The sequence below is a fragment of the Lissotriton helveticus genome, chromosome 4_1, assembly GCF_964261635.1.
Source record: "Lissotriton helveticus chromosome 4_1, aLisHel1.1, whole genome shotgun sequence".
In the NCBI taxonomy this organism is placed as follows: domain Eukaryota; kingdom Metazoa; phylum Chordata; class Amphibia; order Caudata; family Salamandridae; genus Lissotriton; species Lissotriton helveticus.
The window spans coordinates 637320532-637333872 of NC_136063.1; the positions used below are offsets into that span (position 1 = coordinate 637320532).

At 46.1% G+C, this 13341-nt stretch overlaps 1 protein-coding gene across 2 annotated transcripts in view; it reads left to right on the forward strand.

Annotated features, from left to right (window-relative positions):
- Positions 1-13341, forward strand: part of NSMAF (neutral sphingomyelinase activation associated factor) — a 610455-nt gene that overhangs the window by 395068 nt on the left and 202046 nt on the right. For both annotated transcript variants that reach the window (XM_078687269.1, XM_078687268.1), the window contains 2 exons: positions 3943-3994; positions 4090-4210. In XM_078687269.1, coding sequence (XP_078543395.1) covers positions 3943-3994; positions 4090-4210 — 173 coding nt within the window. The remainder of the gene's footprint in view (positions 1-3942; positions 3995-4089; positions 4211-13341) is intronic.

A 13341-nucleotide genomic window follows, 5' to 3' on the forward strand; every position in this document is an offset into this window, starting at 1 on the left:
GGGTTAAATTCAAGGCTTTATGCTTCATGCATAAAATCCTGACCGAAAAAGCTCCTCTCTATCTATCTGTTTTGGTGCAGCAATATCTTCCACCTCGCACACTTAGGTCCTCCACTCAGAATAAGCTCAAGATTCCACGCATCAAGAGAGCAAAAATGGGAGGTCGCTCTTTTGCTCTGCTGGCGCCCTCTCTTTGGAACTCTCTTCCCCCCCCTCTGCGCTCTGAAAGGTGCTTCCTTACCTTCCGTAAGGGAATCAAAACCTGGCTTTTTAATTTGTAAGTTCGCTGACTTCTTTTCCTTTCTCACTTCAATATTGTTTCACACCCATAGCGCCGGGAAACCTACGGGTAGCTGAGCGCTCAAGAAATGTAATAATAATAATAATAATAATAATAAGATAGGCCTTACAGCATTGAGAAAATTACTTTAGAAGTGTTCCACTGTTAAGGCATGACACACTTAAGCATAAGTGTCCTACTTTTTAAATAGAATGTCCCCTGTGCTATGAGCCTTTAGGGCCTACCTTAGAGGTGACGTATATGTATTGAAAAGGAAGGTTTAGGCCTTGCAAAAGGTATGTTTTGACATATCTAAATGGTAGTTTGAAACTGTACTACCGTCTGCAGTGGTAGGCCAGAGACACGTTTTAAAGGGCTACTTTAGTGGGTGACACAATGTGTGCTGCAGGCCTACTAGTGGCATTAAATTTAAAAACCCTGGGTACATGTGGTACCATTTACTAGGGACATATAAGTAAATTAAATAATAAAAGTACATTAAATGTACCTGTGCCAATTGCACTGTGTTTTAGGGAGGGAGCACAAGCACATTGGCACTGGTTAGCAGTGGTAAAGTGCACAGAGCACTGAAAGCCAACAAAAACAAATTCAGCAAATGAAGGAAGTGAAGGCAAAAAGTCTGGGGTGACCATGCAGGGAGAGCCAGGTACAACAGTATACTAAACAGGGAATAATAATATCCTTGTTGTGAGTATGTACTGTGATTAGCTGATTAAAAGTGTGGTTTTTCTTCTACTGCCAGAGAAGGGCAGTTTGGAATTATGTATGTTATCTCCTTCGGTTAGTTGAACAGAAACTTCCACAATTTCTCTTTAGTATGATTTACTAATTTTTCATATTTGAAGGAGCCATTAAATGTTAATGGAAAAGGATCTCTAGCTGACAGCCTTGAACTCCTTTCCAAGTGCACTGAAGAAGTACAGTATTTCAGATTTTTGAATGATGAAGTGGTCATTCAAAACATAATCAGTAAATGTTTCCTCATTAACTTTCCTTCAACCTCTTATTTAAATGTTGTGCTCTTACGCTTATTTAAACAGAAAGTCTTGCTTGTGTGTGTTCACTGAGCATTTTTCCTCCCAGACTACGTAGTCTCTATAGGGCACTGTTCTGTTAGAGTGAGCAATACACAACAGAGACACCACCTTACACACAACAAAGCCACTGGCTAACAAGCTGCTCTTATATTTTCAACACTGACCATAAACATACGTAAATTAGTTAACCAGCAATAAAACAGAACGTTAGCGGTAATTTCACACCTATTGGCTTTGCCAATGCTTGTTATAACTTTTAGTTTCCCCTCTGGATTTTTTTCTCAATAGGCATATCACTTCCTCTCCACCAATGATCGGAGTAGACCCTACCCTACCTGCAAAGATATTAACTCTTGCCCTTGCAGAAGTAAATCGTTAACCATTTGCTTCACATGAAAACGTTATTAATGCAGACAAGGAGATTTAAGACGCCTTGGGAATCTTAAATCTGGCTCCCCCTCAGATGTTGCACCTCCATCTGTCCTTAAGCTTGCCTCTGCGACTGTCTCCCCAGTCATCAGGGATGTTATCAACTCTTCCCTGGCAGCTGGTTTGGTTCTGCCACTGTGGAAGCAGGCTAGAGTCAAGGCTCTTCTAAAAAAAAAAAGTCTAGACCCTGAAGACTGGTCAAATTATCGCCCCATATCCTTGCTGCCTGGGCTGGGTAAAATCGCTGAGAAACATGCGAATTCCGCATTATCATCGTTCATTGAGACCAACGAAGCCTTGCATCCCACCCAGACGGGTTTTAGAAGTAGGCAGGGCACAGAGACTGCCTTGGTTGCCGTGGTCGAGGAAGCCAGGAAAATTGTCGATGCGGGAGGCTGCGCTGCGGTGGTTCTGCTGGACCTCAACGCAGCCTTCAAAACGGTTAACCACCTGCTCATGATCCAGCGCTTGAGGGAGGTAGGAGTCACAGGGACGGCCCTTAAATGGCTGCATTCCTTTCTTGCTGACAGAACCTTCGCCGTGTTTGAAGATGAAGCAACCTCTAAACAGATTCCCCTGCAATATGGCGTTCCCCAGGGATCCTCATTGAGTCCCACCATGTTTAACATCTACATGAGGCCCCTGGCTGATGTGGTTCTCCCCTGGGGAGTTCAGTTGGTCACCTACGCCGATGACACGCAGTTGGTTGTTTCCCTCTCACGCGCGGATGCAGCCGAGGCAGGGGTAAATAATCTATCCCCCTGTCTTACTAAGATTCTTGCATGGATGGATTCCTCCTTCCTAAAGCTCAATGGTTCAAAAACCGAAATTATGCTGTTCGGGTACAAGGCCGCCATTAATCTAGACCCTTGGTGGCCTGAGTGCCTTGGCCCCCCCCCCTCCCTCTCCGAAAAACCAAATTAAGAGCCTTCGTGTATGGTTGGATCATAGTCTGGGTTTTCGAGTGCAAGCACGCAAGGTTGCAGCTACATGCTATGGTCTGCTTAGACTCCTAAGGAAGGCCCTGGCCCTGCTTCCCCCCGAGGCTAGACGCCTCCTTGTCCAGACACTTATTCTATCCCGTTTGGACTATGCGAACGCGGTCTATCTGGGTGCACCGCTGGGTACCATCAAAATCTTACAGTCTGTTCAGAACTGTGCAGCCCGACTGCTTATGGACGTCCATAGACCTAGCTCTGCTAAGGCGGCACTGCGACTTCTACTTTGGCTGCCGGTGCAGGAAAGGGTCTGGTTCAAGGCCATGTGTATGGCCCATAAGTCAACCACTGACAATGGTCCAGCCCTCCTACGCCCTATGTTTCTTCACCATCAGATCCCTCGATCTCTCAGATCTAAACCACAAAAACCTGCTGATAGTCCCTAGGGTCAAACGGACACGCATGGGTGGCCGACGTTTTTCATTTCATGCAGCGAAAATTTGGAATCAGCTCCCTGACGGTATCCGGCTGGAATCTAACCATCTTGCCTTCAGGAAACGGTTGAAGACCTTTCTATTTCGTTGAGCGGTGATTACTTATTTTGGTCTAAAGCGCTGGGATGCCTCCGGGTAGCCATGCGCTATATAAGCATGTATTCATTCATTCACAAGCGCAAATTTCCAAGACATCCCCTTACGGAACTTCTCGAGCCTGGAAAACGATTTACTCAGTCATAGTAACACATAATCTTAGGGTAATATTTCTCATGAAAGAATGGAATTGAAATTGAAAAAGTCACCTTTAATCGAATCCTTTCACTCATAAATCGAAACGTTTACACGTTTAAGTGGAATTTACAAGAGCAAATGGCTTTCTTAGTCAGGCATCTCATCTGAGGCTGAAAGGCACCATATGCAAGATGACTACTGGAAAGTGCATGTGTTTACAATAGTAATTGTCATCCAGTTCTATTGTACCTGTTCGAATGAGGAACCTGTAGCCGCATTTGTCAATAAGTCCTAAAATTATATTGGACGATGAACTTCCTTAATTCAACACTTTATTAAGAAGCGTAATAGACCGACGTGCAGTTGTGTGGCATTTATTAGCAAATCTAAATGTTTAATAGCATTTTTAAAGTTGTGTTTTTGATGGCAATATGACTGTTAATAGTCTAGCTGCTAATATACAGTGAATACATTTAAACACAATTGTACTGATTCAAATTGTTCTGCAGTATTTCAGAAACCTGGAGAAACTGCTTAGAGGGTGCCACTGACTTCAAGGAGGTATGTTTCATGTAGAGTCAACGTCAAAATGTAATTGGATGTAGCAGTGTTCTTCTTTCAGCTGTTCATGTCGTTTTTGTTTTCTTTTCAACTAGCTGATTCCTGAGTTCTATGGACACGATGTAGGCTTTTTGGTGAACACTTTGAAGCTGGACTTGGGCAAAAAGCAGGGAGGAGAGCTGGTTGATGATGTACAAATTCCTCCATGGGCAGCAGGTAAACAGGACACAGATATTCTTTGGTGCCTGATATGGTTATCTGTCTCTGTATGGAAACATTTGAAGAGTCCTGTAACAGAACAGTCTTATTCTAATGGATACTGCTCTTTATCGCAGGCTCTCTGAAACAATGTTAATGCAGTTATGTCAGTGGTTAGTTCCTCTTGAGTCCCAGGTGTTGCACTGGGACTGCCCCTGCTGAAAATATTTCCATTCTCTTTTCTGCACCCAGGCAGTGGGACTTGGTCCATTTTTACAAGGCTTGCTGTTTCCAATTCTTACATAAGTTCAGTTTAATTGGGTTTTTAATATGTTTGTCTGTTTCCGCATTAGGCCCTTAAGGTTTAGGCATTGTAACAGGTACATGACGATGATGTTTTAAACCCAAACTATTAGTTGCTTTATTTGATGTTTGGCAGTTATGACAATCCAAGATATATTGTGCTGCCCGGTGTGATCATGTTGCTCCAGTTCATTGAGCTAGTTTGCCAAGCAGCCAAAGAGCTTTCTGGCCTAATTCCTTTGATAACTTGAGTCTTTCATAAGAGAGATCTTTTCTTTGATGACTGAAATGGGAAAGCAATTGACTTAAGGGTCCACCGCCATATATGTTCAACAGAGTGCAATCTGTGGCAACGAATGCATTGGACAGTTCTGCTTTGTTGCACAGGCTCTGACCTTCGAGTGAGAAGCAACAATGTTGAGTGAAGTGTTTAATGAACTAATTATCTGATAGCGGACTCCCTAGTAGTTCATGCCGCCAGCTCCAAGAGCTAGTACATTTACAAACTTGCCACCAGACCAAGTTCAGGATACATTGTGCCATGGGGATTGAGATCTCTTTCTTTAAGATCCAAAAATGAAATTTTTATCTTGACACAACATCAGTATTTCTTTATGGCTGCAGCTGCAGAAAATGTACTTTTTGACCTCTGTCCAGAAGGCAGCAATATGCAAGCTAGTAGTTTTTGAAACCAAGAAATCCAAGCTTTTAATTCTGTGTGGGTTGTACTCTCTTGGTTCCTCCTCAATGGTGTGGCACTACTCATGGCTTCATGAAAGAGATTTATTCACTGGCATGCAGTTTAAAATCTTGTAGAAGCATCTGACTGAAGCGAAATAGGGTGTTGAGCATGTAGGCATTAGAAAGGTTAAAGAATTCCAGACCGATAGCTAGAATTTTAGGGCTTCCTGACATTGTTTGGTCTCTCCTACCGGGCAGCACCAACTGTTTACTTGCAAAAAGACCTATTGTCATTTTGCAGAGCCTGCCCATTGCGTACCATTATTTGGCCTTACTGTCACTCTGATGTGCTTGATTTTTATTTGTTAGGTTGTGTGGCCTTTCCTTCCTCTTCTCATGTTTGCTCCTCCCCTGGAGCATAGCCTCATTACTGGTGCTGTTCCACTGCTTACTTTTAGGGCACTTCTTGTACCTTTTGTTTGAGTACTCCATGAGAGTGTTTGTGTTTTCCTGCTTTCTAAATCCTCCATCTCATCCGAGCTCTGTGTTGCACTCTATCTTGCCTGTGCGCTTCTCCCTCTGCACCTCTTATGTGTGACGCTCACCCTTGTGTGCTTTTCCCCTACTTTGTTTTCTCGCCTGTGTGCTCCTCCCATGGCTGACATTGCTCTCTCTAGCCCCTGTTGTGTACTTCTTCCTGCGTGTTTCTTTTGCCACCCTCCATGTTGCTTCTCCATGCCCTCCTTGCTCCTGCCTCCACCTGCACCCTCTTTGTTTCTTCCCCATCGACTTAAAAGAAAAACGCTTTTGATCATAATGTTTTTATTTACCGATTCTACTCAGTTCATGCAAAGAAAGTAAATGCACCTTTGTAATTTTGAAGGCGCATGCATGCGTCAAGTGTGTGCCTACTAAATTACGTTCTTCCAGTGGCCACATAGTGCATCTCTAAAAATCATTGGCAAAGCCGACCGGTACCAAAGACGAGACCTATTAGTACTGCTAATACATATTTCACTTTTAATACTGAGCAAGAGTATAAATTGATGCTTCGAATGTGCGGAGAATTAGTAGAGAATGCTAGGCAGGTGCAAAAGCCAGAGTAAATGGTAAATACACTATTGAGAAATATGTAGAAAGCGCTCATTCGCTGAAGCATTGTGGCGCTGTGTTAGCATGTTTGCAGTAATACCTTTGGGGGCAGGCTGAAATCTCTTCGGAAGTCTCCTAAACTGTAAGAGATTTGGTTACTGTTGTAGGCTACTAGAAATGGAGTTCTACATCTTTGTGGCATTGATTGAGAATGATCTTCCCCCGTAGGTGACTATATGGCTTCTGGCAAGAAAAAATCATTATTGTTTACATTGACTAAAAGGTTTTATTAGGGGCACAGTGTTTAAGCTTCTTAGATAAGTTAGGGTACCCTTGATAATTAGATCTGTGTAGGATCACCTTGGCTTTGAAAATAACCCTGATTTTAATGGGCTGCCAGGGAAACTGTTTAAGTTGAGAAATATGAGAATATTTTGCTAAATGAGATGAGCTGAGCAGCAGCGTTCTGCACCAGACCAGGATGTTATTACTAACCACATGATTTTGTAATTGAGCAAATACAAGTTTTTCCAGGATGTTATCATAAAATGGGAATAGTGAAATAGGCCTGTAATTGCTTTGTTTTTCTCAATTTTAATGTGGAATTTTTTAAAAGCAGTTTGACAACTGCTGTTTCCCATGAGGCTGGCATAATGCCAGAATCCATGGAGGTATTCAAGATTGTTGGAAAAAAGTAGTAACTCATGTTTTACCAGCAAGAGGGTATTGAAACTTATTTATAAACCTACACAGCTTATTAGGAACCCTGGCAATCCGCTCGGACACTGTTTTGATCTGTTCCTTGTAGTTTTTATAAAATGGGTATAACTAACATTTAAATTGGGCCTATATAAAGTATGCCATTTACGTCTGAATTTGCATGCTTGTAGTTTCAACCTAATCAGATTGGGAGTGAAACATGGCTTTTTAATGTTTGGATTTTTAACCATATAATTTTACTGTTCATCAAGTGGCATTAAAAAGCAACTTATTACTAATAGTAAAAGTATGAGAAGTCTGAATGGCTGTTGAGCCAGGAGTACAGCTGTTTCTGCGTGTTCTGCAATGGAACTTGGTTTCAGGTTTCAATTTTGGAAGCTCAGAGATAGGAATATCGAATTGAATAGCAAAATGATCTCTCCATGCTAACCGAACAGGATCACTGAATATAGGATCCAGTATATGGCCAGATGTAGGTGTTATTTTGTGTAATTGGAGAGACACTTATGTGGGGAGCATAGATTTAGGTCTCCTAAACTATAAAAAAAACTCTAATTGCAAATTGGTTGGTTTCCTCTATTAATATAGGCAGTTTGGCAGTAGATGTGCTTGGTGGGCATTAAATGGATGTTGTAAAAGTTTCATTTTGTTTAGAAGAGATGGCAAGATAATGAAGAGTGGGGATAGGAACTGCAAAATTCAACTTAAATTGTACTATGCAGCCACACAATGTACCAAGATACACCGTGCTTAAGAAGATTAGATCAACACATTTTGCAATCATTAGGGACCAGATATCAATTACAGGATGGCTTTGATCAATAAGCCAGGTGTCTTGTCAGACAGATAACGTCAGTTATAGTTTGCTCTAGATGATCTGCAGGATGCTGATAGCTTACCTCTGAAAACCCTCTCACAACATATGAAGCCATTGTGAGGCAGTTAAATGTATTTATTTTTGGGGAGTCTAAAGAGTGGATCTTGGACCAGTTGGTCCAGTATATTGTAAACGTGGGAACAATATTACATTTGAATGGGTTTCTTTGAGAAGCCCTCCTCCTTTAAACCCTGGAACAATATCACTCAACGGAAAGATTGTAAAGGGATCCCAAGCATTTCACTTTCTGTTCCGATACCCCAACAGTTTGAATTCATAAACGTCTCAGGCTTATGGCATTCTGAATTCAGGTGGTTCTCTGTTCTCAGATCAGAATGTACCATATCTAACATATTCTAAGTAATCGCTGGAATCTAGCGCGGAACCCTCCGCTTTGATTGTTATTTATTTCTAGAGCACTGGTAAAGAAATTGCGGTATAAAAGGGGGTGGTGATGGACGGAGCATCTGAACCAATCAAACACTCACACCCAGTCAACAGATCTGGGTTTAATCCATCACCGTTCTTTAGCCCACTCTGCCACCCCAGTTCAGACACGGCCATATGCAAATCAGTCTGACCCTGTGCCTCATGGGAACAGTCCAACCCGAACTGCCAAGCCATGCCTTCCCTGGACCGGACTCAAGCTTCCTAGGACCGGTTTATCCAGTATTAGGGGTGTCTTTCATAGATTCACATGCCTGAATCATTCCCCGTCGTCGAGACGGGAGCCTCCGGTATATAACAAAGTAATGTCCTATAGACATACATAAAGAAAAATAGGCCTAAGGGCCTCACCTTAGTAGCCTATCCTTGTCCTTATGCAAAAAGGACCAAACTCTTAGAGCCAGCCAATCAGCTATCACCTCCTTCTAGAACCTTCCCTGCTAGAGCCTCAGTCTCTCAGATTTTCTACTGCACGTTGTGCTAGGGAGTCTCCAACCTGAGCTCTCCTCAGGATCTCTTCTAAACCTACTTTATTCACTTGGAAACAGGATTACTTTCTCAAATTCTCCAACTGGGATATATAAGACTCTTCAATTGCAGTAAGTGCTGTCTTTCCTTGCCATTTTAAGGAATGTCTGGATCCCAGAAGAAAGCCCTTTTCAGGGCCTGCTCTTCATGTGGGAAGAAAAGGCTCCATGTGGAGGACAAGCACGACCTGTGCCTATACTGCCTTTACCCAGACCACGTCCCTAAGGATTGTAAGATCTGTCGCTCTTTCCCTAATAAGACCTTGAGGGATAGAGAGGGCCGACTTCTCATTTGGCTGGACAGGCTCAAACAGAGGGATAATGTGGAGTCCTCACAGGGCAGCTTCTCCATGACTTCGGACGTCTCCCTCAAGAGGCCAAGGGGGGACCCCCCTGGCCCCTCAGACACTCCTCCTATGAAGATGCATAAGAAATCTTCAGAGGCCAAATCTACAACCTCCTCAGTGTCTGACATAGGCTCTCACGCCTTTAAGAAGCCTGCGCACTCATCCACCAAGCCTACGCCATCTTCCACGCAAAAGAAGGCTGTGACGCCAATCGCCGTCTCCACAACGACGACGACGGTGTCGACGACGACGGCGTCGTCAGTCCTCGCATCGACGACGACCACTCCATCATCATCGTCGGCAGGTAGGCCCATCACATCTGTCATACTGCTGAAATCGTCGTCGTCTAAAACACCATCGTCGACGAAATCGGGGCCGTCGACGACGACCCCGTCGACGAAGAGCTCATCGACGTCAAAATCGGGGTCGTCGACGATGACACCGTCGACGAGGAACCCATCGTCGACGACGACCCCGTTGACGAGGAACCCATCGACGACCAAGCCAGGGACGTCGACTACGAGAAGTCCGCCGTCGACGGAAGGCGCGTCACCGAGACCGTCGACGACGAAGACGTCGACGAAGAATGAATCGTCGACGAGAAATGAATCGTCGACGAGTGCATCGTCGACGAGGACGTCGTCGACGACCGCGTCGTCGACGAAAACATCGACGACGACAAAAATCTTGTCGCTTGAACCCCCGTCGACGGAGAACATGCCGTCGGCGACGAAACCGTCGACGGAAGGGTCGTCTACGACCAGGGACAACGCGGACCCGTGGAAGAAGTCCAAGCTAGTGGAACCGTCGTCATGGACGCAGCCTCCGCCGACACCACCGCGCAAAGTGCCAAAGAAGCTGATCACGCCCGAAACTACCTCCCTGAGCAAAGTGCAGAGCCACTTACCTTCTGATTTTCTCCAGAGTGAAGACTCGGAAGAGGAAACAACAACTCAAGCTATGTCCATCTCTGACCTCCACGTGAAATGCCAAAGCACTGATGAGGAACAGGAGGAATTTACCTACCAGGAACACTCTTTCCGAGCGCAGGTACGGACGGAAGTGACCCCTATGGTGTGCCTTCGGTGTCCATCGTGGATGACCTTAAACATCTCATCCGAGACTACAAGCAGCGTTTCCCGGAGGCACGGGATGCTGAGAATAGGGGCCCAACGCCGGCGACATCTGCTCCACCGGCAGCCCCACAACAGACGCGACCACGTCCGCAGGCCTCCCATGAGGCAGTCTCACCTCAAGTAGTGGAATCCTCGGAGGAGGAAGCGGAGGAAATGGAAGAAGGCGAAGTCCCTGAGGGTCTCACGGATCAGGACGACGACGACGATGAGTATGTCGCGCCCTCCCCAGCTTCACCCCAACCACGCCAATCGGATTCTCCGCCAGTGGACATTGGCGGGTTCCATAAGTTAATGGAGCGGGCAGCGAAGCGTTTCCACATGGAAATGGAAACAACGGAAACAGAATGTTTCTTATATGATTTTAAAGAACAAACAAAAAAAATCACTAAATCAATTCCGATTATTGAATTTCTCTGGGACCAGGGAAAGAAACTGATGGCCACGCCGGCGTCCATACCTGCGGTTATCCCACGTCTGGACAAGAAATACAAAGCTCCCTCCAAGGCGGCTGTTTGTTTCAATGGGCACCCAAAACCTGATTCAGTGGTGACCCAGGCAGCTCAGAAGAATTCCCGCAACCCTTCCTCTCCCTTGTCAGCACCACCGGACAAAGAGGGAAGAAAGTTGGATACCATTGGGAAACGGTTCACCACTACGTCAGCCATGACTATCAAAGTCGCCAACTCTATTGCCCTGTTAGGACGGTATAATCGCCAACTGTGGAAGGACATGGTACCTTATTTGGCGGAGCTACCAGATACGATGCAGGAAGAGGTCAAGGCACTGCTCTCGGAAGGTCAAGCCTCGGCAGCGGAAATCATAGATTGTGCCATAGATGGAGCCATGACTGGCTTTCGCCAATTAGCTGGAGCAGCAGTCCTGTGGCGCCAGGGCTGGCTTAAGGCTACCTCATTTAGGCAAGAAGTTCAAACAAAGGTGCTAGACATGCCCTTCGACGGCCAACATCTTTTCGGAGCCACAATTGAAGCGCTCCAGAACATTAAAAAAGACACCGATACGGCTAGAGCACTGGGTACGCTGCAGGCTAGGAACCAGTCCTTTCGGGGCAACAGGTCCAGGGGTCAGCCCTCCTACAGGGGGTCCTTCCAAAATAGATCCTCCTATTCATACCAGAATAAGTCGCAGTATCCACAGAAGCAACAGCAGAACCGCCAAACTTCCTATGGACGATCGAACTTCCGAGGAAAGAACCAGAGGAGTGGCACTGGCGGCCACCAGTGACCGATTACTCCGGCCAGTCCAGCAACAATATCCCTCATTCAAAATTGGAGGAAAGTTGACCCATTTCCTACAGAATTGGCATCTCATAACCACAGATCGGTGGGTCCTACAATTGATAAGATTCGGCCATTCCCTGGAATTCATCACCATCCCACCTCCGACACCGCCACGCAAACTGCCACACAAACATCTACGGCCGTTGCTCCTGGAAATATCCGCGATGTTGAAGAAGGGAGCGATCGAGCTGGTCCCACTATCTCAAAGAGGACAGGGACTCTATTCCCGCTTCTTTCTCATTCGCAAGAAGGGGAAAAAGTGGAGGCCCATATTGGATCTCAGAGCCCTCAACTCTTTCCTAAAGAGTCAGTCGTTCAGGATGGTGACGCTCCAAGAAATTCTGGGCATTCTAGAAAGCGGAGATTTCATGACTTCCCTAGATCTCCAGGATGCCTACTACCACATCCCGATCCTCAAAGGGCACAGAAAAGTCCTAAGGTTCGAGGTGGCAGGACGCCACTACCAATTCAAAGTACTGCCGTTCGGCCTCAAATCCGCCCCGCGGATTTTCACAAAGTGCCTTTCTCCTGTGTCAGCCTTCCTGCGTCAAATGGGTCACCAGGTCTTCCCTTACCTCGACGACTGGCTGGTGAAAGCCCCCTCAGCAACAGGCGCGACCTCATCCTCCAACGCCTGCACCAATCTCTTTCTGCACTTAGGATTAACTCTCAATCTCGAGAAATCCTGCATGACCCCGACCAGCCGCATCTCCTTCCTGGGGGCAACCTTGGACACGGAATGCGTGAAAGCATTTACTTCAAAGGAACGGAAACACAAGATTGTATCTCTGGCCACGGCTGTGGCTTCGAGAAAGACCATGAGTTCGAACTTTCAAATCACTACTGGGCATGATGTCGTCCTGTATCCTCCTCATCCCGCACTGCCGCCTCAGGATGCGTCCATTGCAAGAAGCTCTCGCATACCAATGGACTCAAAGTACTGGCTCGTTCGACGACACAGTGAGAATAACACCACAGATGTCCAAAACTCTGCGATGGTGGATGAATCACAGAAATCTGTTGACAGGCCTACCCTTCCTCCTTCCAGCAGCACCTTTGGTAATCACCACGGATGCCTCCCTGGAGGGTTGGGGAGCGGTCCTACAGGACCTACAAGTCAGCGGCAAATGGACGGACCAGGAGAAGGCATTCCACATAAACCTTCTCGAACTGCGAGCGGTCTTCCTGGCACTGAAGGCCTTTTTACCACGTATCCAGAACTCCCAGGTGCTCGTCAGGACGGACAACACCACGACGATGCACTACCTGAACAAGCAGGGAGGGACGCGTTCGCTCACTCTCTCACGCGAATCGCAAGAAATCTGGAACTGGCTAGTGCTTCAAGGGATCACTCTCAAAGCGGAATATGTCCCTGGCAAGGACAATACCATCGCGGACGCACTCAGCAGACGGGCGTCTCTCACTCACGAATGGGAGCTCGACCAAGGTACACTAGATCAGGTATTCTCAGAATGGGAAATCCCAAGGATCGACCTCTTTGCCACCAAGGAGAACGCCAAATGCCCAAACTACGCAAGTTGGCGTCCCCAACAAGGGTCACTCGGAAATGCCCTTTCCATCAGTTGGTTCGGCGTCTTTGCGTACGCTTTTCCCCCCTTCCCGATGATTCCCAGGGTCCTCAGGAAGATGAAGGCAGAGCCTTGTACCCTGATCCTAATTGCCCCGTTCTGGCCGAGGCAGCATTGGTTCTCGGACCTTCA